This window comes from Muscardinus avellanarius (genome assembly GCF_963383645.1).
Source record: "Muscardinus avellanarius genome assembly, chromosome: 10".
NCBI lineage: Eukaryota > Metazoa > Chordata > Mammalia > Rodentia > Gliridae > Muscardinus > Muscardinus avellanarius.
Window position 1 is genome coordinate 65762044 of NC_137796.1, and position 25698 is coordinate 65787741.

At 44.6% G+C, this 25698-nt stretch overlaps 1 protein-coding gene and 1 pseudogene across 2 annotated transcripts in view; both read left to right on the forward strand.

Annotated features, from left to right (window-relative positions):
* LOC308268624 (leukocyte immunoglobulin-like receptor subfamily A member 5) overlaps positions 1–10666 on the forward strand; it is a gene marked incomplete at both ends in the record, with an annotated part of 464412 nt that extends 453746 nt beyond the window's left edge. Inside the window, one exon of the mRNA XM_080703733.1 lies at positions 10530–10666. Within this exon, the coding sequence (XP_080559859.1) occupies positions 10530–10666 (137 nt within the window). The remainder of the gene's footprint in view (positions 1–10529) is intronic.
* Positions 576–1670, forward strand: LOC308267892 (leukocyte immunoglobulin-like receptor subfamily A member 5; annotated as a pseudogene). Its single transcript has 3 exons — positions 576–699; positions 977–1261; positions 1405–1670. The product of its transcript is annotated as a leukocyte immunoglobulin-like receptor subfamily A member 5 (transcript).
* Positions 10667–25698: the final 15032 nt, after the last annotated feature.

Sequence of the window (25698 nt, forward strand, 5' to 3'; positions counted from 1 at the left end):
CCCAGAACCAGGACAAGAGCCGTTTCCATCCCACGTCCCTGCACCTGTCGCTGTGCTCACCCAGGACGGAGCTCCAGGTGAGCTGTGCGTCAGTGCTCAGTGTTTCTGCTGCTGTGTTCACCTGCAGCAGGGCCTGCATCTTCCCCGCAGCATCTCCAGGGCGGGGCTGATGACTGGCCATGGCGGGACCCCACAGCGCTATGCACATGGATGGGCTGGAGAAGGGGAGGGGACCCATGGGGAGGCTCTGAGAGGAAGGGGACACTCAGGAAACACCAGGTGCATTTGCCACTATGCCCTGGCCCTAAGTGAGGATAGACACACAGGCAGAGGATAGGGTCAGGGGAGACCATGTTACTGTCTGAGCTATCTTTAGAGATCTTGGAGTCCAGCCCTGGGGAAATGAGAGCTATGATCCTGGGTATCAGTTCCCCTTCCTGTGAGGCTGCTTGATGTGACAACCACGTGACTTGCAGGACCTGGCCCCCAAGGGCCCACACCCTGTTTCATTGTCTCTTTTGCTGGGCACCATGGTCTCCTCCATCTGCACACCCAGAGCACTGGGAGGGGACGCCATGACCCCATCTTCACTGCCCTGCTCTGCCTCGGTGAGACCTGGGAGGGGAGGGGACGCCTATTCTGGAAGGGTGTGGGAGGGGCCCCAGCCCACAGCAGGCCCTGGTCTAGCAGGACATCAAGGTCTCAGAGTCTCCAGGGAGGACCGGAGCTGCCCAGGCCTCAGAGAAAACCTCTCACAGGGAACTCTCTTCCAGGACTAAGTCTGGGCCCCAGGACCCCAGTGCAGGCAGGTGAGTGTGTCCCAGTGTCCCAAGTCCCTGCTGCTCATTGGGGAACAGGGGCCACTATGGGCAATGAGGGTGATAAGCTGATGCTGGGGAAGTCTGGAGGGTCCTGGGCTGAGAGCTGGAGTCAGAGTGGGGAACATACTGGGACCCAGCCTTGGATTTCTTTGCAGAAAGCCTCCCCAAGCCCAGGCTCTGGGCTGAGCCAAGTTCTATGATCACCCGGGGGAAGCAAGTGACCATCTGGTGTGAGGGGACCCTGGGGGCCCTGGAGTACCGCCTGTATAGAGAAGGACACTCTGAGCTCTGGGACAGACAGACCCCACTAGAGCCCTGGAACAAGGCCAAGTTCTCCATCCTGTCCATGACAGAGCACCATGCAGGGCGATATCACTGTTGGTATCACAGCCCTGCTGGCTGGTCAGAGCCCAGTGACCCCCTGGAGCTGGTGGTGACAGGTGAGAGGACACTTAGGGACCCCAGCCCCAGGCTCTGCCCTCAGGGAGGGGGTCTGCTCTCAGGATGTCCCCTCTCACAGCCAGCCCTGTGGGTAACATGGGAGATATAAGCCCATTTAACTCGCTGCCTCCTGCTCTCCTAGGAGTCTACGGCAAACCCAGCCTCTCAGCCCTGCCCAGCCCTGTGGTGGCCTCAGGAGGGAATGTGACCCTCCAGTGTGACTCACGACTGAGATTTGACAGATTTGTCCTTACTGAGGAGGGAGAACACAGGCTGTCCTAGACCCTGGACTCACAGCGACAGCCCAATGGTCACGTCCAGGCCCTTTTCCCTATGGGCCCCATGACCCCCAGCCACAGTTGGACATTCAGATGCTATGGCTATGCCAGAATAAAACCTGAATTGTGATCGTACTCCAGTGACCCCCTGGAGGTCCTGGTTCCAGGTAAGGAAGCCCCATCTTGTGTGTGTGTGTGTGTGTGTGTGTGTGTGTGTGTGTGTGTGTGGTGCTGGGGATTGAGCCTAGGGCATTTTACCTCTGAGCTATACTCCCAGTCCGATTTTTTATTCTTTACTTTGAAATAGGGTCTCACTAAGTAGCTGAGGCTGGCCACAAACCCAGATCCTCCTGTCTCAGCCTCCCAAGTACTGAGATTACAGGAAGCCTCATCTTTAAACAAATCCGTTTTTGTTTTAAGAGGCAGCTGACAAGTTGCCATGAGCTCTGCTCTCAGAGGATCCCAGGTGGGAGAATGGCTGAGGGAAGCTCAGGGCTCCAGAGCCAGAGACCCAGGTGCCAGGTGTGAGAGACAGAGACCTGCAGGCAGCAGGGGAGGGGCAGGGATTGGAGGAAGCAGCCCTGAGCCCTGGCTCCTCTGCCCTCCAGGGGTGTCCAGGAAGCCCTCCCTCCTGACCCCGTGGGGCCCTGTCCTGGCCCCTGGAGAGAAGCTCGCCCTCCAGTGTCCTCTGACCTCAGCTATGATGGATTCGCTTTGTCCAAGGGGGGCAGATGTGACCTCCGCCAGCATCCTGGCTGGCAGCCACAGGCTGGGCTCTCGCAGGCTGCAGGCTACAGGCCAACTTCCCCCTGGGCCCTGTGAGCACCTCTCATAGGGACCAGTACAGATGCTATGGTGGACATGGCCTCTCCTCCGAGTGTTCAGCCCCCAGTGAGCCCCTGGACATCCTGATCTCAGGCGAGGATCCCAGAGGGTACAGCCATGGATGCAGATTCTGCACAGGCCCTGCTGGGGGAGCCCCAGGAGGGGAAGGCCAGGGTGAAAGGGGTCTTAGTAAAGGAGACACATAGTGACAGGGGACAGAGTCAGAGACAAGAGGGACAGACAGAGACACCAAGGGTTCTCAGAGACAGGCCCTGGGGAGATCTCAGCTGAAATCCTGATGGGGTCCTCACCCTCCTTTCTAGGACAGCTCCCTGCCACAGCCTCCCTCTAGGTGCAGCCAGGCCCCAGGGTGGCCCTAGGAGAGAATGTGACCCTTCTGTGCCAGTGACAGAGAGAAGCACTTTCTCTCTGTCCAAGGAGAGGCAGCCCATCCCCTCCTGCATGTGAGATCAGTCCCAGCAATCCATGTCTGTGCTGCATTTTCTGTGTATATGTCTATTTTTGTCCTCTATTACTGATGGTGTGTATGTGCACACATGTGCGCATGTACGAGCATCTGTGTGTGCATTAGTGTGTGTGTGTGTGTGTGTGTGTGTGTGTGTGTGTGTGTGTGTGTGTGTGTGCGTGTGACCCGGGGCATTCTCTATTTGTTTTTTTTTTTTTTTTTTTTTTTTTTTTGGTGGTACTGGGGATGGAACCCAGGGGCCTTCTACTTCTGGGCTACACTCCCAGACCTATTTTATATTTTATTTGGAAACAGGGTCTCCTAAGCCAGCTGAGGCTGGCTTCGAACCTGCGCGATCCTCCTGTCTCAGCCTCCCAAGTGCAGGGATTACAAGAGTATGCCACCATGCCTGGCTTTTCTGTTTGTTTTGAAACCAGATCTTGCTAAGTTTTTGAGGGTTTCACTAAGGCTAGTCTTGAACCTTGAGAACTCTGTCTCAGCCTCCCAAGCACTGGGATTACAGGTGTGCACCACCAGGCCCAGCTTTCTCTAGAACTTCTTATCTCTTCTTCTTCTTCTTCTTCCTCTTCTTCTTCTTCTTCTTCTTCTTCTTCTTCTTCTTCTTCTTCTCCTCCTCCTCCTCCTCCTCCTCCTCCTCCTCCTCCTTCTTCTTCTTCTTCTTCTTCTTCTCCTCCTCCTCCTCTTCTTCCTCCTCCCCCTCCTTCCTCTTCCTCCTCCTCTTTCTCCTCCCTCTCTCTCTTCCTCCTCCTCCTTCCTCTTCCTCCTTTCTTTTATAATAGCCATTCATACTGGTATGAGATTGTAGCTCATTATGGTTTTGATTTGCATTTCCCTAATAATTAATGATGTTCATTGCCCACCTCTTATTTTTTCATATATCTTTTGGACATTTCTGTGTATTAGTCTGAGAAATGTCTATTAAGATCTTTAAATTGGATGTTTCTTCTTTTTCTTTTTGGTGTGTGTACTTCTGAGTTCAGTGCCGTATATATTCTAGGTGTTAACCGCTTTGTCAGATGGATGGTTTAAACTTATTTCTCTCTTCTTGCAGGTTTTCTATTCACTCTGTTCACTGTTACCTTTGCTGAGCAGAAGGCTTTTAGTTTGATGTAATCCCAATGATATATTTTGGCCTTTGTTTTCTATGCTTTTGAGTTCTTATCCCCAAAATCCTTACCCACTCTATTTCTTCTGTTTTCTTATAGTAGTTCCATAATTTCATGTTTTATATTTAAATCTTTAATATATTTTGAGTTGAATTTCATATTTGATGAGAGATAGGGGTCCAGTTTTATTTTTCTTCAGATGGGTATTCAGTTTTCCCAAGACCATTTATTGAAGAGACTCACCCTTTCCCAGTGTATATCCTTGGTCCACTGTCAAAAATAAGTTGGTTATAGATGTGCAGACTTACTCCTGGGCTCTCTGTCCTGTTCCACTGGTTTCTGAATCTGGTTTTATGCCCACACAATGATGTTTTAGTAAATATACTGCCGCAAACCAGCTCAGTCCTGTGGGGGGCGAGTCCACTCGCGATCGAGAACCTCAGTAAAGGTGGGGAAGGATTAGAGTGAAGTTCTGCAGCCTCTTGTCTGCAGCGATTCTTTCACTTTAGGGACTAAATTTCTTTAGGTCCCTAAATGACGGCGCTCCCTAGAAAGAATCTGACATGGACAAAGGCTTCTTGAGCCAATGACAATTTATTACAGGAACCCAGAGAAATTTATACCTTTCACCAGTGAGATTAATAATAGGAGAAAAAAAGAAAGGGGGGCAATCACAGCAAAACAATAGTGAATTACATATAAACAAAGTAAATGACTAGTCCAGCATTTAGGAGATTAACTCCAGATCTTTCTTCTGATATTGCAGCAGGGCAGGTCCAAGGGTAAATTCCAAAGGCAATACAGGCACGCCCAAGGCCCAGGGCTTGGAGAATACGCCTTCTCATGGAATCCTCTTTTGCTTTCTTTTTTGAAGTTTCCATCTATATCCATATGACAAGCATGGGGAGATATGGCGGTCCAGGGAGATGTGATGGGAGTCTCTCAGATCTCATCCGCCTTGCCTTCTGAAGTCTGAAAGCTTACAAAAACTCACAACACAGCTTGGTAAATAAGACATCACAAACAACACCATGAAGTTCTTGGATTTAGTTGTCAGATGTATTTCCTTAACTGCTGAACACTCTTTTTTAGACAACAAGCCTATTAAAAGCCTATTCGTCTTTAATAATCCATTTCCCTATCACATACCCTCTGCAACCTGCTTCTAACTTTCTAATTCCTTTCTTTCCCAGTTGGGACATTCTTATGATAAGCTCTTCTTCATGCAAAAGTGCTTTCTTACTCTTACGGTATTTCCTTTTCTTCATACATATATATTTAGAATATCTGTCCTTTATTTTGTCATTTTCATTTCTAGCCATGCGGCATTCTCCCTGTCTCGAACGCTCATACTGGGCGTAAAGGTCAACGATCTTTCTCCTTGGCTCTATTGTATTTTGGCAACTAAGTTGTTTATCAGTCAAATTGCTTTGAAGTCACACCCAAAGTTTCTAGGCAGGGTCTCAAGGGTAAACAGGGTTACCTTGAACTGAGCTAGTTAATGGCTTAACCTGAGTTAGTGATAAGAGTGAGGGTCTGAGCTGGAATGTTTATCACAGCATCTGAGTTCTGGCCAGTTTTTTCATTACTATTGAGCAAAGCCAAGGGCGTTTAGACAAATTATTAGAAAATTTATATCCACGGACTCAATTTCTTTTTCATAGTCCTGATCTCACATCACCAGAGCAATTCGTGTAGAGAGTTAAAAGAATACCAAGAGAATAATAGTCATGAAGGGTATCTAAAAGTGGGGGGGTACTTTGGCCAGAGACGACACCTCCTTCTCGGGGCTTGTTGCCGATTGGCTATGTGGAGTGGGGTCTCAACACATAGATGCCGAGGCAGCAGGCGGTCTTGGCAATATACTTTTGAGAACATACATGCATTTGTACTTGAACCCAGGGACATTCTGTCTGAGCTAAACCCCCAGCCCCTTTCATATATTTGTTTTGAAACAGTCTCACTAGGTTGTTGAAGCTGTTCTTGACCTGTGATCCTCCTGTCTCAGCTTCCCAAGTACTGGGATTACAGTCATGGGCCACTGAGTTCTGCTCTTTGTAGTATATTTTGAAGTCAGGGACTGTAATGCTTCTGCAGTGTGTGTGTGTGTGTGTGTGTGTGTGTGTGTGTGTGTGTGTGTGTGTTGTACTGGGGGTGGAACCCAAGGCTTTTCTACTTTCAGGCCTGTTTTCTACTCCCAGACCTGTTTTTTATACTTTATTTGGAAACAGGGTCTCACTAAGTTGCTGAGAGTCTCACTCAGTAGCTGAGGTGGGATTCGAACCTATGCGATCCGCTTGTCTCAGCCTCCCAAGCGCTGGGATTACAAACGTGTGCCACCGTGCCCAGCTTGCTTTGTTCTTTGGGGTAAAGATTGCTTTAGCAGCTGGGCATCTGTAATCCTAGTACTTGGAAGACTGAGGCAGGAGTATCACAGGTTTGAAGTCAGCATCAGCAATATAGCTGCCAACTTCTGGACTTCTATTACTGATTCAGTGTCCTCAGCAATTAGTGGTCTATTTCTTTTGTGTGTGTGGGGGGGGGGTACTGAAGGTGGAACCCAGGGGCTTTTCTACCTCCGGGCTATACTCCAAGACCTATTTTTTTATACTTTATTTAGAAACAGGATTTCACTATGTAGTTGCTGAGAGCCTCACCAAGTAGCTGAGGCTGGCTTTGAACCTGTGCGATCCTCCTGTCTCGGCCTCTGAGCGTGGGGATTACAGGCCTCTGAGCGTGGGGATTACAGGCTTGTGCCACCACGCCCAGTGTGGTCTATTTCTTTATGATTGGATCTTGGTAGATTCTACATGTCTCAGGTTTTATCCATTTCTTCTAGATGAGACAACTTGTTGATATAGAAAGTGTTAGTTTCTTATCATGTGTTTCTGTGATATCAGTGGCAATATCTCCTTTTTCATATCTGATTTTATTTGTTTGGCTAGTTTCTCTTCCCTTAACCTACCTAGGGGTTTATCAATTTTGTTTTATCTTTTCAAAGAACTAACTCTTTATTTTGTTGTTTTGTTTTTGTACTGGGGATTTAACCCAGGGGCATTCTATCTCCAAATTATACCCTAGCCTCTTTTATTTCTTCATTTCAAAACAGGGTCTCGCTAAGAACTGGGACCCTTCACATCCAGCTTGTTAATCTTTTATATTGCTTTTCGGTCTCGATTTCATTTAGTTTCTCCTCTCATCACCATTATTTCCTTCTTTTTCCTAAATTTGGATTTGGTTTTATTGATTTTCTAATTCCTTGAGGTGCAATAGTAGATGGTTTATTTGAGATATTTAACATTGGCATTTCATTCTGTATACTTCCTCTTAGACTGCTTTTGTTGTATTCCATAGCTTTAATATGCTGTCCTTTGATTTCTGTTGTCCAAATAAATTTTTAAATTTCTCTCTTAATTTCTTCATTTACCCACTGGTTATTTAGGAGTATGTTTCTTAGTTCTCATGTACTAGTAAAATTTTAAAAGTTTCTCCTGTTACTGATTTCTAGGGCTTTGTTTGTTTGCTTGCTTGCTTGTTTCGTAGTACTGAAGATTAAACCCAAGGGCACTCTACCTCTGAGCTACACCCCCAGCTCTATTTTTTGTTCCTTATTTTGAAACAGGATCTCACTAAATTGCAGAGGGCTTCACTAAGTAGCTGAGGCTGGCCGCGAACCTTCGCTCCTCCTGTCTCCGCCTCCCAAGTACTGGGATTACAAGTGTGCACCGCCATGCACAATTTGATTTCTAGTTTTACATCATTGTGATCAGAAAGGATACTTGATATGATCTTTATTTTCTTAAAATTATTAAGGCATTTTTATGGCCTAACATAAAATCTATCCTGGAGGATATTCCATGTGTTTTCTGTTGGTTAGAATTTCTTATATGTCTATTAGATCCATTTGATTTAGAGAGATGTTTAAATCCAATGGTTCAGCCAGTTGTGGTGGCTCATGCCTGACTTTCCAGTATTTAGAAGGCTGAGAAAGTAGGATCACAGCTTCTAAGTCAGACTCAGCAACTTGGTGAAGCTCTCAGCAACTTAGGAGATCATGTTTCCAAATAAAAATAATAATAAAATAGGGCTGGGGGTATAGCCCAGAGGTAGAAGGCCCCTGGGTTCCACCTCTAATACCATATGCACTCAAAAAAAAAAAAATACAATGGTTCTTCATTTTTTTCTCTCTGGATGATCTTCCCATTGTAAAAAGTAGAATGTTTAACTTCTCTGTATTACTGTATTTTGGTCTCTCTCTCTCCCTTTAGATCTAGTAATATTTGACTAATATATGTGTTAGATGCTCCAATGTTGGGCGGGTGTATATTTACAATTGTTATATCTTCTCATTGAAGAGATCCCTATGTTGTTATATGATAATCTTCTGTTTCTTTTTTACACTTTTTTACTGTTTTGCAGTAGTGGGGATTGAACCCAGGAACATTCTACCTCTGAGCTACATCCCCAGCTCTATTTTGTATTCTTTTTTTTTTTTTTTTTTTTTTTTGGTGGTACTGGGGTTCCTTAAAGCCCTTCTGCCTCCGGGCTCCACTCCCAGACCTATTTTTACATTTTTATTTGGAAACAGGGTCTCCTAAGCCAGCGCACACAGCTGGCTTCGAACCTGCGTGATCCTCCTGTCTCTGCCTCCCAAGTGCGGGGATTACAAGCGTGCGCCACCACGCCCGGCTTATTTTTTATTCTTTATTTTGAAACAGGGTCTTACTAAGTTGTGGAGGGCCTTATTAAGTAGCTGAGGTTGACCATGAACCCATTGTTCTTCTGTCTGAGCCTCCCAAGTACTGAGGTTACAAGCATGCACCATCAGACTCTACTCTTTCTTACTTTTTTTTTTTTTTTTTTTGGTACTGGTGATGGAACCCGGGGACATTCTACCTCCCAGTGACACACCCAACTCTATTTTTTTTTAATTCTTTATTTTGAAACAGAGTCTCACTGAGTTGTAAAGGGCCTTAGTAAGTATCTGAGGCTGGCTTCAAATCTGCGCAATCCTCCTGTCTCAACCTCCTGAATGCTGGGATTACAAGCGTGCACCACCACACCCGGCTTAACATTTTTTAACTTAGAGTTAAAAAATCTATCTTGCCTAATATAAGGCTAACCATTCCTGCTAATTTGGGGTTTCTGTTTGCATAGAATAGCTTTGACCATTTTCACGCTTTTGGAATGTATCTGCATCCTTAAAGGTGAAGTGAATGTCTCGTGGACAGCATAAAGTTGGGTCTTGTGTTTTTGTTGTTGTTTTGTTTCTATAATTCATCCAACCACTCTACATATTTTTATTGGAAAATTGAATCCACTCACATTAAAGGTTGTCATTGATAGGTAAGAACTTACTCTTACCATTTTGATAATGGTTAACTATGTTGACCATTTGTTTGTTAGTTATTTTGTGATTGTCTTATAATATTTTGTTCTTTTTTCTCTCCTTTGTTGTATGCACTGCAGTTTGTTGGTTTTATATGGCGCTAAGTTTTTGTTCCTTTCTCTTTGTCATTTGTATATCTATTGCAATTTCCTTCATTGTGGTTTCTTTGTGTCTAACATAAAGAAGTTTTTATTGATGTTGTCTTACTATCCAAGACACACTAAGTTTGTTAATTTATGTAAGAAGAGTTTTAAAGTTTTATTCATAAAAATTGTATACACTCATAGCTAATCTAAAGTATTGTTCCTTTTTTGGGTACTGGGGATTGAAACCAAGGGCATTCTACCTTTGAGCTACACCCCCATCTTTTTAATTTTATATTTTGAAACAAGATCTTATTAAATTGCTGAGGGTCTCACTAGGTTGCTGAGACTGGCCTTGAACTTGCAATCCTCTTGTCTCTGCCTCCCAAGTATTAACATTACAGGTTTGAGCCACCACACCTGGCTATTTATCTACTTTAGTAACTTATAAGTAAGGTCTTTGATTCCTTTATATATTCCAAAAATAGTTAGGGTATATAATAAAGATACTGATTTGGGTGTACCAATATTAGTTTTTTATCCACTGACTACGGCTACCCTCCCTCTCAATTGTTGTCCAACTGACTTCTTATTTTCTAATAAAATTATATTAACTATAAGAAAGGAGGTATCATTTGTTTACTTTCTAATTACATACTATTTTTCTTATTTCAAGTACATATGTATGAATTTTCTTAAATACTAATGTATAAATATTTACTATATTTATAGAAAATATACATACTATCTATAAATACATACATTCTAATGTGTGTGTATATCTGCTATAGAAGTGAAGATTGTTAGCATGAAACTACATAATATTTATGAAATTTAGATGCATATGTGAAAATAGAATGCCAGAGAAATGTCTCTTGAACTCCTCATCCACCATTCTATTTATTGTTGATTCTTAGGAGCAGCTGATATCAACAGCACATCACAAAACCAGTCAGACCCCAACAATGGTAAGAAAAAACCCCAGTGTGGAACATGGTTCTGAGGGTTGAGGCTCACCAGGAGTAGGTACATGCCTACAGGGATGCTGAGGTGATTTGGGTCTGCCTTGAACCCTGCTCTTTTTGTTTACAATTCCCAGCCTCACACTGTCAGGATTACACAGTGGAGAATCTCTTCCGAATGGGCGTGGCTGGTTTGATCCTGGTGGTTCTTGGAATTCTGCTATTTGAGTCTTGGCACAGCCAGAGAAAAATCCAAGATGCAGCCAGGAGGTGAACAGGAGAGAGACTGGTGCGTTTTTCTAAGGAATAAAACTTTGGAAATATGTCTGATCATCACAAGAGATGCCAGAAGAAAAATAAGGCATAGACTGGAAGCTGCCGGCTGAGAATTCTGAGAGGAGGGAATGTGTATTGGGTAGATGGAAATATCCAGGTTGAGACCCTGAAGGACTCTTCTTCCATCAAAGTGTGCTACTTTCCCTCTCTACTCTTGTTGACCCATCCTGACAGCCTCTCCCGTTCTTTCTCACCCCTAAGACATGAGGGTACAACCCACAGTACATGTTTGTATCAATGCATCTTTGGTCCTTGTGTCCTGAGCAATTTTCCTGTAATATATTTTTCTTTATTTTCATGACCACATTCCCTGATATGTACTATTGATACCCTCCTCTATATCTCTGAACATGAATTAGGGTTAATTGCATAAATGGGCAAAAATTAGATCCCAGACTTTTAAAGATAAGTCTAAAGATGCCATGGTATCTACCATGAACCTTATAATCCCTTCACTTTTTATCAAAAGCTACATTGGAGTTTTCCCAAAAACAACATTTATTAAATCAACACACTGGTACTTAGAGAGTCAGACTGAAGGTGAGCTGGTAAACCAAGTCCTGAAAAAAAATCATTTTCTTTAAAATGCCCTAGTTAGCCGGGCATGGTGGCGCACGCTTGTAATCCTCGCGCTTGGGAGGCAGAGACAGGAGGATCGCGCAGGTTTGAAGCCAGCAGCGCTGGCTTAAGAGACCCTGTTTCCAAATTTAAAAAAAAAGTATAAAATAGGTCTGGGAGTGTAGCCTGGAGAAGGGTTTCCAGGAACCCCAGTACCACCAAAAAAAAAAATAAAAAATAAAATAAAAAATAAAAAGCCCTAGTTTGCAACTTTTTTCAATTACTGTGGTGTAAATACTCCCTTTGAGTCTTACTTCAGTGTGCCAATGAGACACCATGGAATGAGAAATTGGGAAGTCATGGGCAGAAGTATCATTCACAAGTAAGAACAAGCCAGATGAGATGGTGCACACCTGTAATCCCAATACTTGAAAGGCTGAGACAGGAAGATCGCAGGTTCACGGCCAGCCTCAGCTACTTCATGAGGCCCTCTGCACCTTAGTGAGACCCTGTTTTAAATAAAGAATAAAAACAGAGCTGGGGGTGTAGCTCAGAGGTAGAATGTCCCTGGGTTCCATACCCAATTCTGCCAAAAATTAAAATTAAAATTAAAATTAAATTAAAATTAAAAAGGGCTGAGTTTTTTTCATAGTATCTTTAAGTGTTTGTTAACCAATTGCTTATAGAAAAAAACATAAGAAAACAATTTGGAAATATTCAGAGATTATTTATTTTTGTGTAGTAAATGTTTAGTAATACATGCCCTGAATATGCACCAATTTGTTTTGTACAATATTTTAAAAATAGGTGACTAGGTAATTCAGCTTTATAAATGTTGTCTTTTACTTATTGATAGTTTCTTTAGATATCAATTTTTATTAAAATATTTTGTCCTACATTACATTTTGTTGAATATTAATATTACCAATAGGTACTTATAATAGCATACCTTTTTTTTTTTTTTTTTTTTTTTGCGGTACTGGGGATGGAACCCAGGGGCATTCTACCTCTGAGCTACACCATCAGTCCTATTTTTTATTCTTTTTTCCTTTGGTGGTATTGGGGATGGAACCCTTCTACCTCCGGGCTACACTCCCAGACCTATTTTATATTTTATTTGGAAACAGGGTCTCTTAAGCCAGCGAGGCTGGCTCCGAACTAGCGCGATCCTCCTGTCTCCGCCTCCCAAGCGCGGGGATTACAAGCGTGCGCCACCGCGCCCGGCTTTATTCATTATTTTATTTAAACAGGGTCTCACTGAGTTGCAAATGGCTTTACTAAGTAGCTGGGGCTGTCTGCAAACCCAGATCCTCCTGTTTCAGCCTCCCAAATGCTGGGATTACAAGCGTGCACCACCATGCCCAGCTATCTTTCTTTTATTATTAATTTTAAATACTTCTCCGTCATTTTATTTTATATGAGATTATTATTTTTAACCTAACCACTGAGTGCTTTCAGGGTATGGGTATCCTTAACCCACCCTTAAGAAAGTTAATTTCTCCAGGTGTGGTGGCACATGCCTGTAATCCCAGTACTTGGGAGTCTGAGACGGGAGGATTGCAGGTTCAGGACAGCCTCATGCAGTGTGAGACTCTCATCAGCCAGGAGAGACTCTGTTTCCAAATAAGAAATGAAATCAGGCTGGGGTGTAGCTCCAAGGTAGAATGCCTCTGGGTTCAATTCTTGCCACCACAAAAACAAACAAAAAGGAAAATTTCTCTTTTACAAACAGGGTGATGAAGGAATACCATGATACTTTCAGTTATTTAATTACTCAGCTTTGAACAAGGATAAGTTCATCATCTTCATTTATCATCATCATTACTATAATTATTTTTTTCTGATACTGAGGACTGTACCTAGGGGCATTCTCTGTGCCATACCCCCAGCCCTATTTTATTTTTTATTTTGAAACAAGGTCTCATTCATTTGCCAAGGGTCTTGCTGAGTTGCTGAGGTTGGCCTCGAACTTGCAATTCTCCTGTCTCAGACTCCGAAAGACTAGAATTATAAGGCATGTGCCACAGCACCCAGCCATTGTGGGTTTTGTATATGTGCCCACATGACAACAAGCAAATCCTGTCCTAACCCTCCTCATACTTAGAGAGGTGCTTCCTGGTGATCCTTTTACCTTTGCCCTTAATAATTTGGGAGAGTACAGAATTATTTGCTCACAATTAATTCCTAGAAGATATTACTTCAGTATCTTCTGCCATTTACTTTCTCTGTTTGGAATTCCAGAGCCAATGAGCACTTCTTGAGAAAAATTACTAATATCACAAAGGAAAGAAGGAACATCACTATAGATCCTACAGACTTCAAGAGTAGAAGTTATAAAGAAACTAACCAATTGTGAGGATGGTGACATATGACACCAAAATACAATTGTCAAAAAACAGACTCCAGTGTGGAGAGTCCCCTCCCGGACTTGGGAGGGAGAGACCTGAAATGAGGACACGGACAATTGCCTCTCATGCAACTGACAACTTTATTCTCTAGGACTAAGTTTTTATACTCTTTTCACAACTATGCTAAAAATTATGACTTCAAGAGAAATAAACCATCAAAGTACAATAGAGAATGATTGCTATACAGCATATGCCATATGCTTACAAGATACAATTATCAAAGGGAAATTGCAGGAACAGGGAAGAACAAGGTGACCTGGTTAAAGATTATTAAAAATGTGATTGAGGTCAGTTCCCGCTCTCACCGGTGGACCAGGGGCACACAATTCCGGAAAGACCAGGAGTCACCCAGAGTCTTGGAGTTTGGCCTTTCGCCAAACCACCTTAACTCTCTCAGAACCTTTCATTCCTCAGGCTTTGTCCATGTCCTCCATCACTCCAGGACACATAGACCACCAGGATCCTCGGCTTATTAAATAAAATATATCTGAGAATTACAACATACCCAGAAAACAAAGTCCAGGACCCACAACTTTCCCTAGTGCATTCTTCAAAATCTTAATGAAGAGTACACACTATTCTTACAGCCAAGTATGGTGCCGTGTGCCTGGAATCCTAGCCACTCAGGAAGCTAAAGCAGGAGGGTCATGAGTTCCAGGCCGACCTGAAGGGCACAGTGAGACCCCACTTCCAAAACAAGAACTGTTTTACAAATAATTTTCTAGAATTTCCACTGTTTAAAACTTTTAGATAGATTATCATGGAACTCTATAGCTATTTCAGAAGGTGAAAGTTATAGCTTGGTCTAATATAAACTTACATGAAGTTACAGTTTTTAAAACTGGCTTTAAAATCCTATCATGACCTTACTGCTAAAGTCACAGTTGAAGTGGATGATAGGAATGTAACTAAAGAGCAATTCCCCCTAAAACCAGAGCTTTATTTCATCTCACTGACTCAAATGTTTGAAGACAGATTACAAGATGAGGAAGAGAGTTCTGAGAAAGAAATGGGGCCCCTCAGGGGACTGTTTCCAGCATGATGTGTGGGGGAGGGGTTGATACACTGCAAAAATTGGAGGAGGAGGAGGAGGAAGGGGAGGAGGAGGAGGAGGAAGAGGAGGAGGAGGAAGAGGAGGAGGGGGAGGAGGAGGAGGAAGAGGAAAGAAAGAGGGGAGGAGAAAGGAGTAGAGTAAGAGGGAAGCGGGAGGAGGAGGAGTAATAAATATCCATGAAGAGAATTTCTTCACAGAAAGAAAGCCCACAGCAGTCCAGTCAAGAGAAAAATCAGTGAAACAGAAAGACTGCAGTTTTCAGCCAGCCTCGGCTACTTAGTGAGGCCCTTTGCAACTCGGTGGGACCCTGTTTCATAAAAAAAAAAAAAAATTAAATATGGCTGGAGGTGTAGCTCGGAGATAGAATGTCCCTGGGTCCTATCCCCAGTACCACACACAAAAAAAAAGCATTAAAAAAAAAAACAATCAAGTGTCTATCCCTAATGTCTCTGTGTTAATTTCCACTCACTGCCACAGTGCAGAGTGGGGATCGGGTACCACACATGCATATTTATAGCCCTGCTCTGCCTCAGTGAGATTTTAAGTGGGGAGAGGAGCCCTAGTCTTGGAGGGACCAGACCCCACAGAGAGTCCTCGTCTATTAGAAGACTGAAGGGACGCAAGAGATTCTTGGAGATGAGATCATCTTTCGAGGCTTCAGGGTGCTGATCTGTCATGAGGAACATCCTTCCAGGGTAGAGGGTGGCCCATGATCCTAGACACATACCATTAGGGATTTGTAAATCTGCTGAACAACCAGGAAATCTCTACCCAAGTCAACTAAACACACAAGGTAGAGTGTGGCTGCTGTGGGGAGGACAGTCACAAACACAGAGAGTCCCTCTCTCAAAGCCCAGGTGTTACCGACTAGCTCAGTCCTCGTGGGGGGCAAGTCCACTCGCGACCGGGAGCCTCAGAAAGATGGCGCAAAAGGCAGGTGATGTCCTGCAGAAACCTATCTGCAGCAATTCTTTCCCCTCTATGAATTCCCTAAGTTTTTAGGTCCGACGCTTGGGAAAGAATCTGAGGTGGACAAAGGCTTCTTGAACCAATGACAATTTATTACAGGAACCCAGAAAATTTTATACCCTTCACCAGTGAGATTGGTAATAGGAGAAAAAAGAAAAAAGGGGGCAATCACAGCAAAACAATAGTGAATTACATATAAACAAAGTAAATGACTAGTCCAGCATTTAGGAGATTAACTCCTCCGATATCGCAGCAGGGCAGGTCCGAGGGTAAATTCCAAAGGCAATACAGGCACGCCCAAGGCCCAGGGCTCGGAGAATACCCCTTCTCATGGAATCTTCTTTTGCTTTCTTTTTTGAAGTTTTCCATCTGTATCCATGTGACAAGCATGGGGAGATATGGCGGTCCAGGGAGATGCGATGGGCGTCTCTCAGATCTCATCCGCCTTGCCTTCTGAAGTCTGAAAGCTTACAAAAACTCACAACATGGCTTTGCAAATAAGACACCACAAACAACACCATGAAGTTCTTGGATTTAGTTGTCAGATGTTTTCCCTTAACTGCTGAACACTCTTTTTTAGACAATAAGCCTATTAAAGGTCTATCCATCTTTAATAATCCATTTCCCTGTCACAAACCCTCTGCAACCTGCTTTTAACCTTCTAATTCCTTCCTTTCCCAGTTGGGACTTTCTTTTGATAAGCTCTTCTTTATGCGAAAGTGCTTTCTTACTCTTACGGTATTTCCTTTCCTTCATACATATATATTTAGAACGTCTGTCCTTTATTTTGTCACTTTCATTTCTAGCCATGCGGCATTCTCCCTGTCTCAGGAACTCTCCTACTGGGCGTAAAGGTCAACAATCTTTTTCCTTGGTTCTATTGTATTTTGGCAACTAAGCTGTTCATCAGTTAAATTGCTTTGAAATCACACCCAAAATTTTATCTTCTCTGTCTCTAGGCAGGATCTCAAGGGTAAACAAAGTTTCCGTAAACTGAGCTACCGGTTACCGGAGTTAATAGCTTACCCTAGTGATAGGAGTGGGGGCCGGAGACCCTTTGTGATTGCTGCAGCTGGAATGCTTATCACAGCATCTGAATTCTGGCCAGTTTTTTCCTTACTATTGAGCAAAGCCAAGGACGTTTATTTCCACGGACTCAATTTTTGATCTCACATCATCAGAGCAATTCGTGTAGAGAGTTAAAAGAACACCAAGAGAATAATAGTTATGAAGGATATCTAAAGTGGGGGATATTTTTTGCCAGAGACGATAACCTCTTTCTCGGGGCTTTTTGCCGATTTTTACTATGTGGAGTGGGGTCTTCAACACATAGATGCCGAGGCAGCAGGATGTCTTGGCACCCAGGCATGTAGATCTTGCCTGAGATGAAGACTGGATGAGGACAAGAGAAACTTCTTCCCACCACCAGCCTCTTCCTGCACAGAGAGCAACAGCCGTCCACAGCCGGGGAAGAGTTAAGGGGCCAGCTTGACTACACTACAAGTCTGCTAGAGTCCTACCAGCTCTGTTTTCAGTGACTCCAATGCATGAGGGACAGAACAGCTGCAGAGCAGGGATAGCGGATACGCAAGGACCCAGCCCCAATCATGGACTATTTAGCCACTTCTGTGGTTGACATTCTGACCCGTGAGCCACACAGACGTCTGGATATGACGTTATGGTTTGAGATCAGCAAGCCACCCAGTGGTAACTCGACTACAAGAGCACATTCCAGCAGTAGGCCAGCTGTGAATTCTTCTCACGGAGAGATGACTGGGCTGAATATGGGTGGGACTGACCTCCTGTGATATAGGGGTAAGAACTACGCTTTGGTTGGGTTTGATGGAACATTGCATTTTTCTCTCAAAAGTGTATGAAATGAGGCAGTCAGTCTTGGTGGTGCATGCCTGTAATTCTAATACTTGGGAGGTCAAGACAGGAGGATTACAGGTTTGAAACCAGGTGCAGAAACTTAGCAAGAGCCTCAGCAACCTAGCAAGACCCTGCTTCCAAATAAAAAGTTGAAAAGGGCTGGAGGTGTACCTCAGACATAGAATGCCTCTTGGTTCAATCCCCAATGTGAGAGAGAGAAAGAGAAAGAGAGAGAGAGAGAGGAAGAGAGGGAGAGAGGGAGGGAGGGAGAGAGAGAGAGAGAGAGAGAAAGAGAGAGAGAGAGAGAGAGAGAGAGAGAGAGAGAGAGAGAGAGAGAGAGAGAGAGAGAACAGTTTTGAAGTGACACTGCCATTTGTATGCCTTCTTCTGTTGGGTAGTCTTTCTTCCTCCCTTTCTCTTTCTTTCTTTCTTTCTTTCTTTCTCCTTCCTTCCTTCCTTCCTTTCTTTATTTCTCCTTTATTCCTTCCTTCCTTCCTTTCTCTTTCTTTTTGGTGTGGTACTGGGGCTTGAGCCTAGGGGTCTTCTACCCCTGAACTACACTAGTTGCTGAGACTGATCTCGAACCTTTGATCCTCCTATCTCAACCTCTCAAGTACTGGGATTCCAAATGTGGACCAAAAGTCTGGATGGCAGTCTTGCTTTGTATATAGGAACAGATGCAGATGTAAAAATAGACAAAGATATAAAAGTTAAAATATTCATGTTGTTTTATCAGTATTTATGTATCCTCCCAAATTCATATTATAACTTAATCCCTATGGATTTTAAGTAGTGAGACTTTTGGAGAAGTGACTGAATTATTATTATTATTATTATTATTATTATTATTATTATTAATTTTGTGTTAAGATTGAACCCAGCAGCCTTCTACCTCCAAGTTACACCCCAGCCCATAATTATTAATGCATTTAATTTTATATCATAGTGAGATTTGAAGTTGTACAAACACACAGGTACACATCACTTGAGTATTTCCTTCCACATCCTACCCTATTTCCCCTTCACCTCCCATTTATTTTTTATTTCAAAACAGAGCCTTGTTAGATTGCTGAGGATCTTGCTAAAGTGCTGAGGCTGGCCTTGAACTTGTGATCCTCCTGTTTTACAAGAGGATGTTTTGGGTTTTGCCAACTAAGTAGAATTCTATGATTTTTTTTTTTTTATTGTGGTACTGGGGATGAAACCCAGGGACATTCTATTTCCGAGCTATACCCCCAGACATATGTTTTATTCTTTATTTTGAAACAAGGTCTCACTAAGTTGTAAAGGGCCTCACTAAGTAGCTGAGGCTGTCTGAAAACCACGATCCTCCTGTCTCAGCCTCCCAAGTATTGGGATTACAAGCGTGCGCCACCACACCCAGCTTCTATGACATAATCCATTGACTGGAAAATCAAATTATTATAAACTGGCACTGGATCAATATTAGAAATAGCAGCATACAAAATCTTTTTACACATTGTGCTTGTGGTTAGAGGAGTAATAATATCTACTTGACATACAAGACATGAAGAAGAGTCTCAGATAAAAAGGACAAAACACATCAAAAGTATTGACGCAAATTGATCATTTTGAATAAAAGGGATGGGGTCTAATATGCTCACCCTTGGCCATGAAAAATATATTCACTGGGCTGCCACAGTCTGAATGATTTCCAGGAAGCCGTGTTCCTCCCCGTCACAGACCAGGTGAGCAAAGCCTTCGTGCATCAGCTTGCCGGGTTGTGGTGACGTGTAACCAGATGGGCTGGCCGCCACCACCATGTCCTGTGCACCACTGCAGGGTCGCTTTCTCTCAGCAACAGAAACTCACCATGGCATCCGGGCTCCTCAGCCTGGTGTGTCCTGGTGAGTCCTTCTGGGAGTGAAGGGCAGGAGCACTGGGGTGGATACAGGCCCAAGAGGCCGGCTCTGTGCACAGTAGGGAACCTGTTCCACGGGCAGGTGGGCGTCGGGGCTTGGCTGACCTACCAAGTTTCACACCAGGCAGGGGCAAGAGGGACAGAGGCCAGGGTGTGTACGGAAAGGATTGCCCATCCTGAGTCTTTCTTTCCCGGGTTCTTCTTGGTCCAGAGGGTCTGGGCAGAAGGGGGTGAGTCTGTTCCCAAACCTGAGTCACCTTCTACCCTAAAAAAAGGTTTTCCTGTAACAGGGCATGGGCTGGCAGGGTGATGGTGGGAAGCCTTCAGGAGGGATCGCTCATGAATGGGAAAGAAGGGCCTGGAAACTGGCCATGATCCTGTCACCCTCTGCACTCTGCTGAGCCCAGCTCCAGGGCACTGAAGGACAGGGTGGCTCCCGGCTGGGTGGTCCAGGGAAGTGGTGTCAGCTGTGGAGTAAGGAAGGATGCAGAGCTGGGAACAGCAGCCCCTTCTGAGGCACGAGCTCTCCAGCGTTTCCACCATGGTGCAATCTGCAGGGCAGCTGCTGCGGGGCCAGCAAAGCGGTGGGAGAACCATACACCACAGACCCAGCAATCCCAGAATATTCTGATGCTGAATAAGTTGCTGAGTCTGTTTTTCAAGTTAGCTTTTATTTCACTTGTTTAAAAAACTTTTATTTTGCCTTTAATTTCTTCATTAACCCATGGTCGTTTAGGGGGTGTGTGTGTGTGTGTGTGTGTGTGTGTGTGTGTGTGTGTGTTACTAGGGATAGAATGTAGGGGCATTCTACCTCCAAGCTACACCCCCAGCCCTATTTAATTTTTCATTTTGTTTTTGTTTGGTCGGTTTTGCACAACTGGGGGTTGAACCCAGGGACATTCTACTTCTGAGCTACAACCACAGCCATATTTTATTTTTTATTTTGTTTTTGTTTGTTTGGTATTGCATAACTAGGGATTGAACCCAGGGGCATTCTACCTCTGAGCTACACCCCCAGCCCTATTTTATAGTCTTTATTTTGAAATAGGGTCTCAGCAAGTCGCAAAGGGCCTCACTAAGTAGCTGAGGCTGGCTGCAAACCTGTGATCCTCCTGTCTCAGCCTCCCCAACTCTGACATTGTAGGTGTGCAGCACCAGGCCCGACTAGCCCACACGTTTTCCTGAGCAAGGTGTGCCAAGTCTCTGTGGTGAGGGTGTCTTCCAGTCGCCCTGGAGGGCTGATCTGAAAAGGAGGCTTAAGCCGGGCGTGGTGGCGCACACTTGGTGGCGCACGCTTGTAATCCCTGCCCTTGGGAGGCAGAGACAGGAGGATCGCACAGGTTCGAAGCCAGCCGCACGCGCTGGCTTAGGAGACCCTGTTTCCAAATAAAAATGTAAAAACAGGTCTGGGAGTGTAGCCCGGAGGTAGAAGGGCTTCCAGGAACCCCAGTACCACCCAAAAAAATAAATAAAAAGAGGCTTAAGATGCCTTACCTTTTCTCCCTAAGACTGTGCTTCCTTTTCTCCCAGGAAATCAGGACAAGCCCGCCCTGTTGTTCCTCCAGGAAGGCATGTGTCTCTTCAATGTGGCTTTCATCTTGGGTCTGACACATTTCAGCTGTACAAGGAAGATGGGGCTCCTGTCCCTGAGCTCCAGGACAGAATATTCTGGAAGCACGTCCTCTTGAGCCCTGTCACCCCAGAACATGCGGGAACCTATAGATGTTCCAGTTCTTCTCTTCACCTCCCCACGGACGTCAAGCCTTCAGTGACCCTCTGCCCATCGTAATCTCGGGTCCGAGAAGCCATGTCACAGTGGCAATTCGTCCCAACCTTCTGGATGCCAGGGTTGTCTAGAAGGAGTGTGGACCAGGGTCCAGTTAGCTCTCTGGGAACAAGTCCAGGTGTTTTAGACAAAGGAGGATTCGATCCTGGGGCAGGCAGAGCAGTGGTCCCCAGAGACATGCTACCTCTCAGCTACACCCCCAGCCCTTTTCATTATTATTTTTTTAATTTTGAATCAGGGTCTCACTAAGTTGCTAAGGGCCTTGCTAAATTGCTGCGGCTGAGCTGGGCTTGGTTGCACACGCTTGTAATCCCAGCATTTGGGAGGCTGAGACTGAAGGATCATGGTTCGAGGACAGCCTCAGCTACTTAGTGAGGCCCTTTGCAACTCGGTGAGACTGGGTTTCAAAAAAAAGAACATAAAATAGGGCTGAGGGTGTAGCTCAGAGGTAGAATGCCCCTGAGTTCTATCCCCAGTACTGAAAAAAATAAATTGCTGAGGCTGGCCTCCCACCTGTGATCCTCCTTGTCCTCCTATCTCAGCCTCCCAAGTGCTATGATTGCAGGCGTGCGCCACCACAGCAGTCCCTGTGTTCATCTCAACCACCTTCTAACCCCTGGCCCTTGAGGGTGCTTACATAATATGGTCAGAGAAGTGAAGGTTGAATATAGAGTTCAGGATGTTCTCCAGTTGACCTCGAGATGGGGATGTCTGGGATGATGTAGGTGGGCGAAGCAGGTGAGGTCAGAGACTTAGAGAGACAAAGAGAAAGGGAGAAATGGGTCATGGGAGGAACTCTAGATGTTAAAGGAAATCCCATAGAGGAGCAAACAAGACAACCTAAAGGAGGAGAAAGGAGGGGGGAAGAAGGAAATTCTCTGAAACACACAATGTGCTTAAACTTATCGAAGTCAACCACTAAGCCAAACAAGGGAAAAGGGGATGGGGAGGGAATGGGGTGGGAATTGGGTAGGGGTTAAATCAGTGATGTGTGCATGTCTGTACACACAAGTTTTTTACCCCAATATGATGTATGAATATAATGCACCAATAAAAAATTTAAAAAAAAGAGACAGAAAAGGTAGAAGTAAAAAAAGAGAGACATGCAGATAGAAAGGGAGAGATGGAGAGGGAGGTACATCCCTGAAGCAGGGAAGCTCATTTCTCCGTGAAGAAGCAATGGACACGGTGACAAGCGACAGTCTTCTCTCATAAAACTCTTTCCTCCTTCCAGGTCTATACAAGATATACTCCCAGACCTATTTTTTGTATTTTATTTGGAAACAGGGTCTCACTAAGTTGCTGAGAGCCTCACTAAGTAGCTGAGGCTGGCCTCGAACCTGTGCGATCCTCCTGTCTCAGCCTCCCAAGTGCTGGGATTACAAGCGTGTGCCACCATGCCCGGCTGGATTATATTTTCTAAACCTTGTGGGGCTAATCAAGGGAGTCACCCCCTGTGCCTATATGTTGGTGAGTTGTTTTATTCTAGTAATTACAAAGTCTCTGGCCTAATTTATAGGTCTTTGATTCATTTTGTGTTGACTTTTGTGCAAGGGAGGGATGGGGATCTAATTTCATTCTTCTACATATAGATATCTAGTTTTCCCAATATCATTTGTTGAAAAGACTCTATTTTCTCCAAAGTATTTCTTGGTGTCTTCGTCAAGGATCAACTGACTGTGTAACTGTGGCTTTTTCTTTGTATCTTTTATTTGATTCTACTGATCTATGTGTTTTTATGCCAATACCATGCCGTTCTGTTGCTATAGTTCTGCAATGTAATTTGAAATCAGCTACTGTGATGCCACCAGCATGGTTCTTACTGCTCAGAATTGCTTTGGCTCTTCTGGGTCTTTCATTCTTCCATAGGAATTTTGGGGCTTTCTTTTTCTAGTTCTATAAAGAATGTTGTGAAGGATTGCGGGTTCGAGGCCAGCCTCAGTAACTTCGTGATCCTGTTTCCAAAAATATATATATTAAAAGGTCTGGGAGTGTAGCTCAGAAGTATAATACCCCTGAGTTCAATCCCCAGTACAAAAAACAATATATGAGCCGGGCGTTGTGGCGCACTCTTGTAATCCCCATGCTTGGGAGGCTGAGACAGGAGGATCGCGCAGGTTTGAAGCCAGCCTCAGCTACTTAGTGAGGCTCTCAGCAACTTAATGAGACCCTGTTTTCAAATAAAATATAAAATAGGTCTGGGAGTATAGCCCAGAGGTAGACAGCCCCTGGGTTCTACCCCAGTACCACCAAAAAATATAAATAAATAAATAAATAAATAAATAAACAAACAAACAAACAAACAATATATGTCACTGGTATTTTGATAAGGGTCACACTGGATCTGTAGATCACTTTTGATAATACAACCATTTTTGACAATATTAACTCTGCCTACCCAAGAATATGAGAAGTCTTTTCCTCTCCTCATGTCTTCTTCAACTTCTTTCTTCAGTGGTCTACAATTTTCATCGTACATGTCTTTTAGCTCCTTGGGTAGATTAGGACCTTGTTTTGTTGTTAAGATATTGTGATGAGGATTGCTTCCCTGCATGAGGGACCAAGCCTTCAGGACATGAGCCTCTGGGAGACATTCCAAATCGAAACCCAACACCCACCCTCGGGCTTGTCCTAAGTGATATCATAATAATGATCTGTCAGTCAGTGGGAAGCCGTCCATAAAGAGGGGCTGCCCTGATTTGCTCAATACTGGGCTCCCATCTTCCTCCAGGTAACCATGGACACCTGCATGTTATGGTCGGACCGTCGGTGGCCATTATCCTCCTCGCTTCCTTTCTTTAATCCTCGTTCATCGTTGGTCCTCTGCCAAAAAGAGTAAGTCTCTGCAAGAAAAACAGCGGTACCATCTTGGCAGTGTAGGGACCCAGGATGGACACATGCTGATATGTGCTCCTTGGCAGGGCTGGAAGATGGGTTCTTGAGCATGGGGGGAGAGCATCTGATGGTGCCTTTGGACAGATGAACAACCTCAGGCACCTGCTGCATACCTCCATGCATTTAGATCTACGTATAAAAGGAGGGTCCAGAAGTTCCCTCCTGAGTAGTGTTTTTGTTTTTATTTTTGTGTGTAGTACTAAGGATTGAGCCCAAGGGCATTCTACCTTCAAACTACACCTCCCCCCATCATTTTTATTCATCGTTATGAAACAAGATCTCACTAGGTTGCTGAGGTCTCACTGAGCGGATGAGGCTGGTCTTGAACCTGTGATCCTCCTGCCCCGGCCTCCCAAGTACTGGAATTACAGGTGTGTGCCACCACACTCTGCTAACTCATGGGTGTTTTTTGTTGTTGTTGTTGTTGTTGTTGTTGTTGTTGTTGTTGTTGTTGTTTTGGTGGTACTGGGGGTGGAACCCAGGGGCTTTCTGCCTCCGGGTTATACTCCCAGACCTATTTTATATTTTATTTGGAAACAGGGTCTCACTAAGTTGCTGAGAGCCTCACTAACTAGCTGAGGCTGGCTTCGAACCTGTGCGATCCTCCTGTCTCAGCCTCCCAAGTGCAGGGATTATAAGCGTGAGCCACCACGCCCGGCTAACTGATGGGTGTTTGATTGACCCTGTCTCCTACAGATGTGACAATAATGGACCTAGAGCCCCGGACAGATAGGATGGGGCACAGGGAGGTGAGTCCTCTTTGATAAAGTCTTATCCCTTCCTACCCTCCAGGATTTGTGCACACACCCTCACCCAACGTTTACCTCTTTCCAGGACACTAAAAGAGAAGAGCCATGGAAGGTGACATACACACAGCTGTATCACAGAGTCTTGACACTGAAAAAAAGCCACTTCCTCTTCCCAGAAGCAAGAACAACCCTCCACAGGCACCAGCGTGTACATGGAGCTTGTGGACGCCACAGCCAGGTCGAGCTGTCCCCATGAACCCACACGGAAGGGCCTTAAGAAGATGTTCCGGGGTGGCCACAGCTCTTCCTCAAACACAGAAAGACAAGCTCCAGAGGAACAACAGCTGGAACCCGAAGACTGACATCTTCATCTTTGGAGCCAGCCCACCTCGTCCCAGCATGACTTCTCATAACTGAAGACAGACAGAGACCTTTAGCATAGAGGGAAGTGGGGAGGGGAACAAGGAGAACTGATGAAGGAAGTATTTCAAATAATTCTATGTCCATATGTGAAGGTATCACCACCAATGTCACTAATGCGGATGGGGAGAAAGGAGGGGGCAGCGGGGTGGGATGCGCAGGGAAACCCACCGAGTGCTGTACGCGTCTGTTTCTACCACTCTGAACCTTGTTATAAAGTATAATAACAATGCACCAATAAAAGTATATTAAAAACAAAATAAAAATAAGCTATCCTTCTTTTGATGTCTTTTCATTTTACATTATATTGGGGTATAGAGTGTCAGAAGATGCGGCCCTTGTGCCCTCCTCCCCCGGCCCCTTCCCCTCCCTCCCCC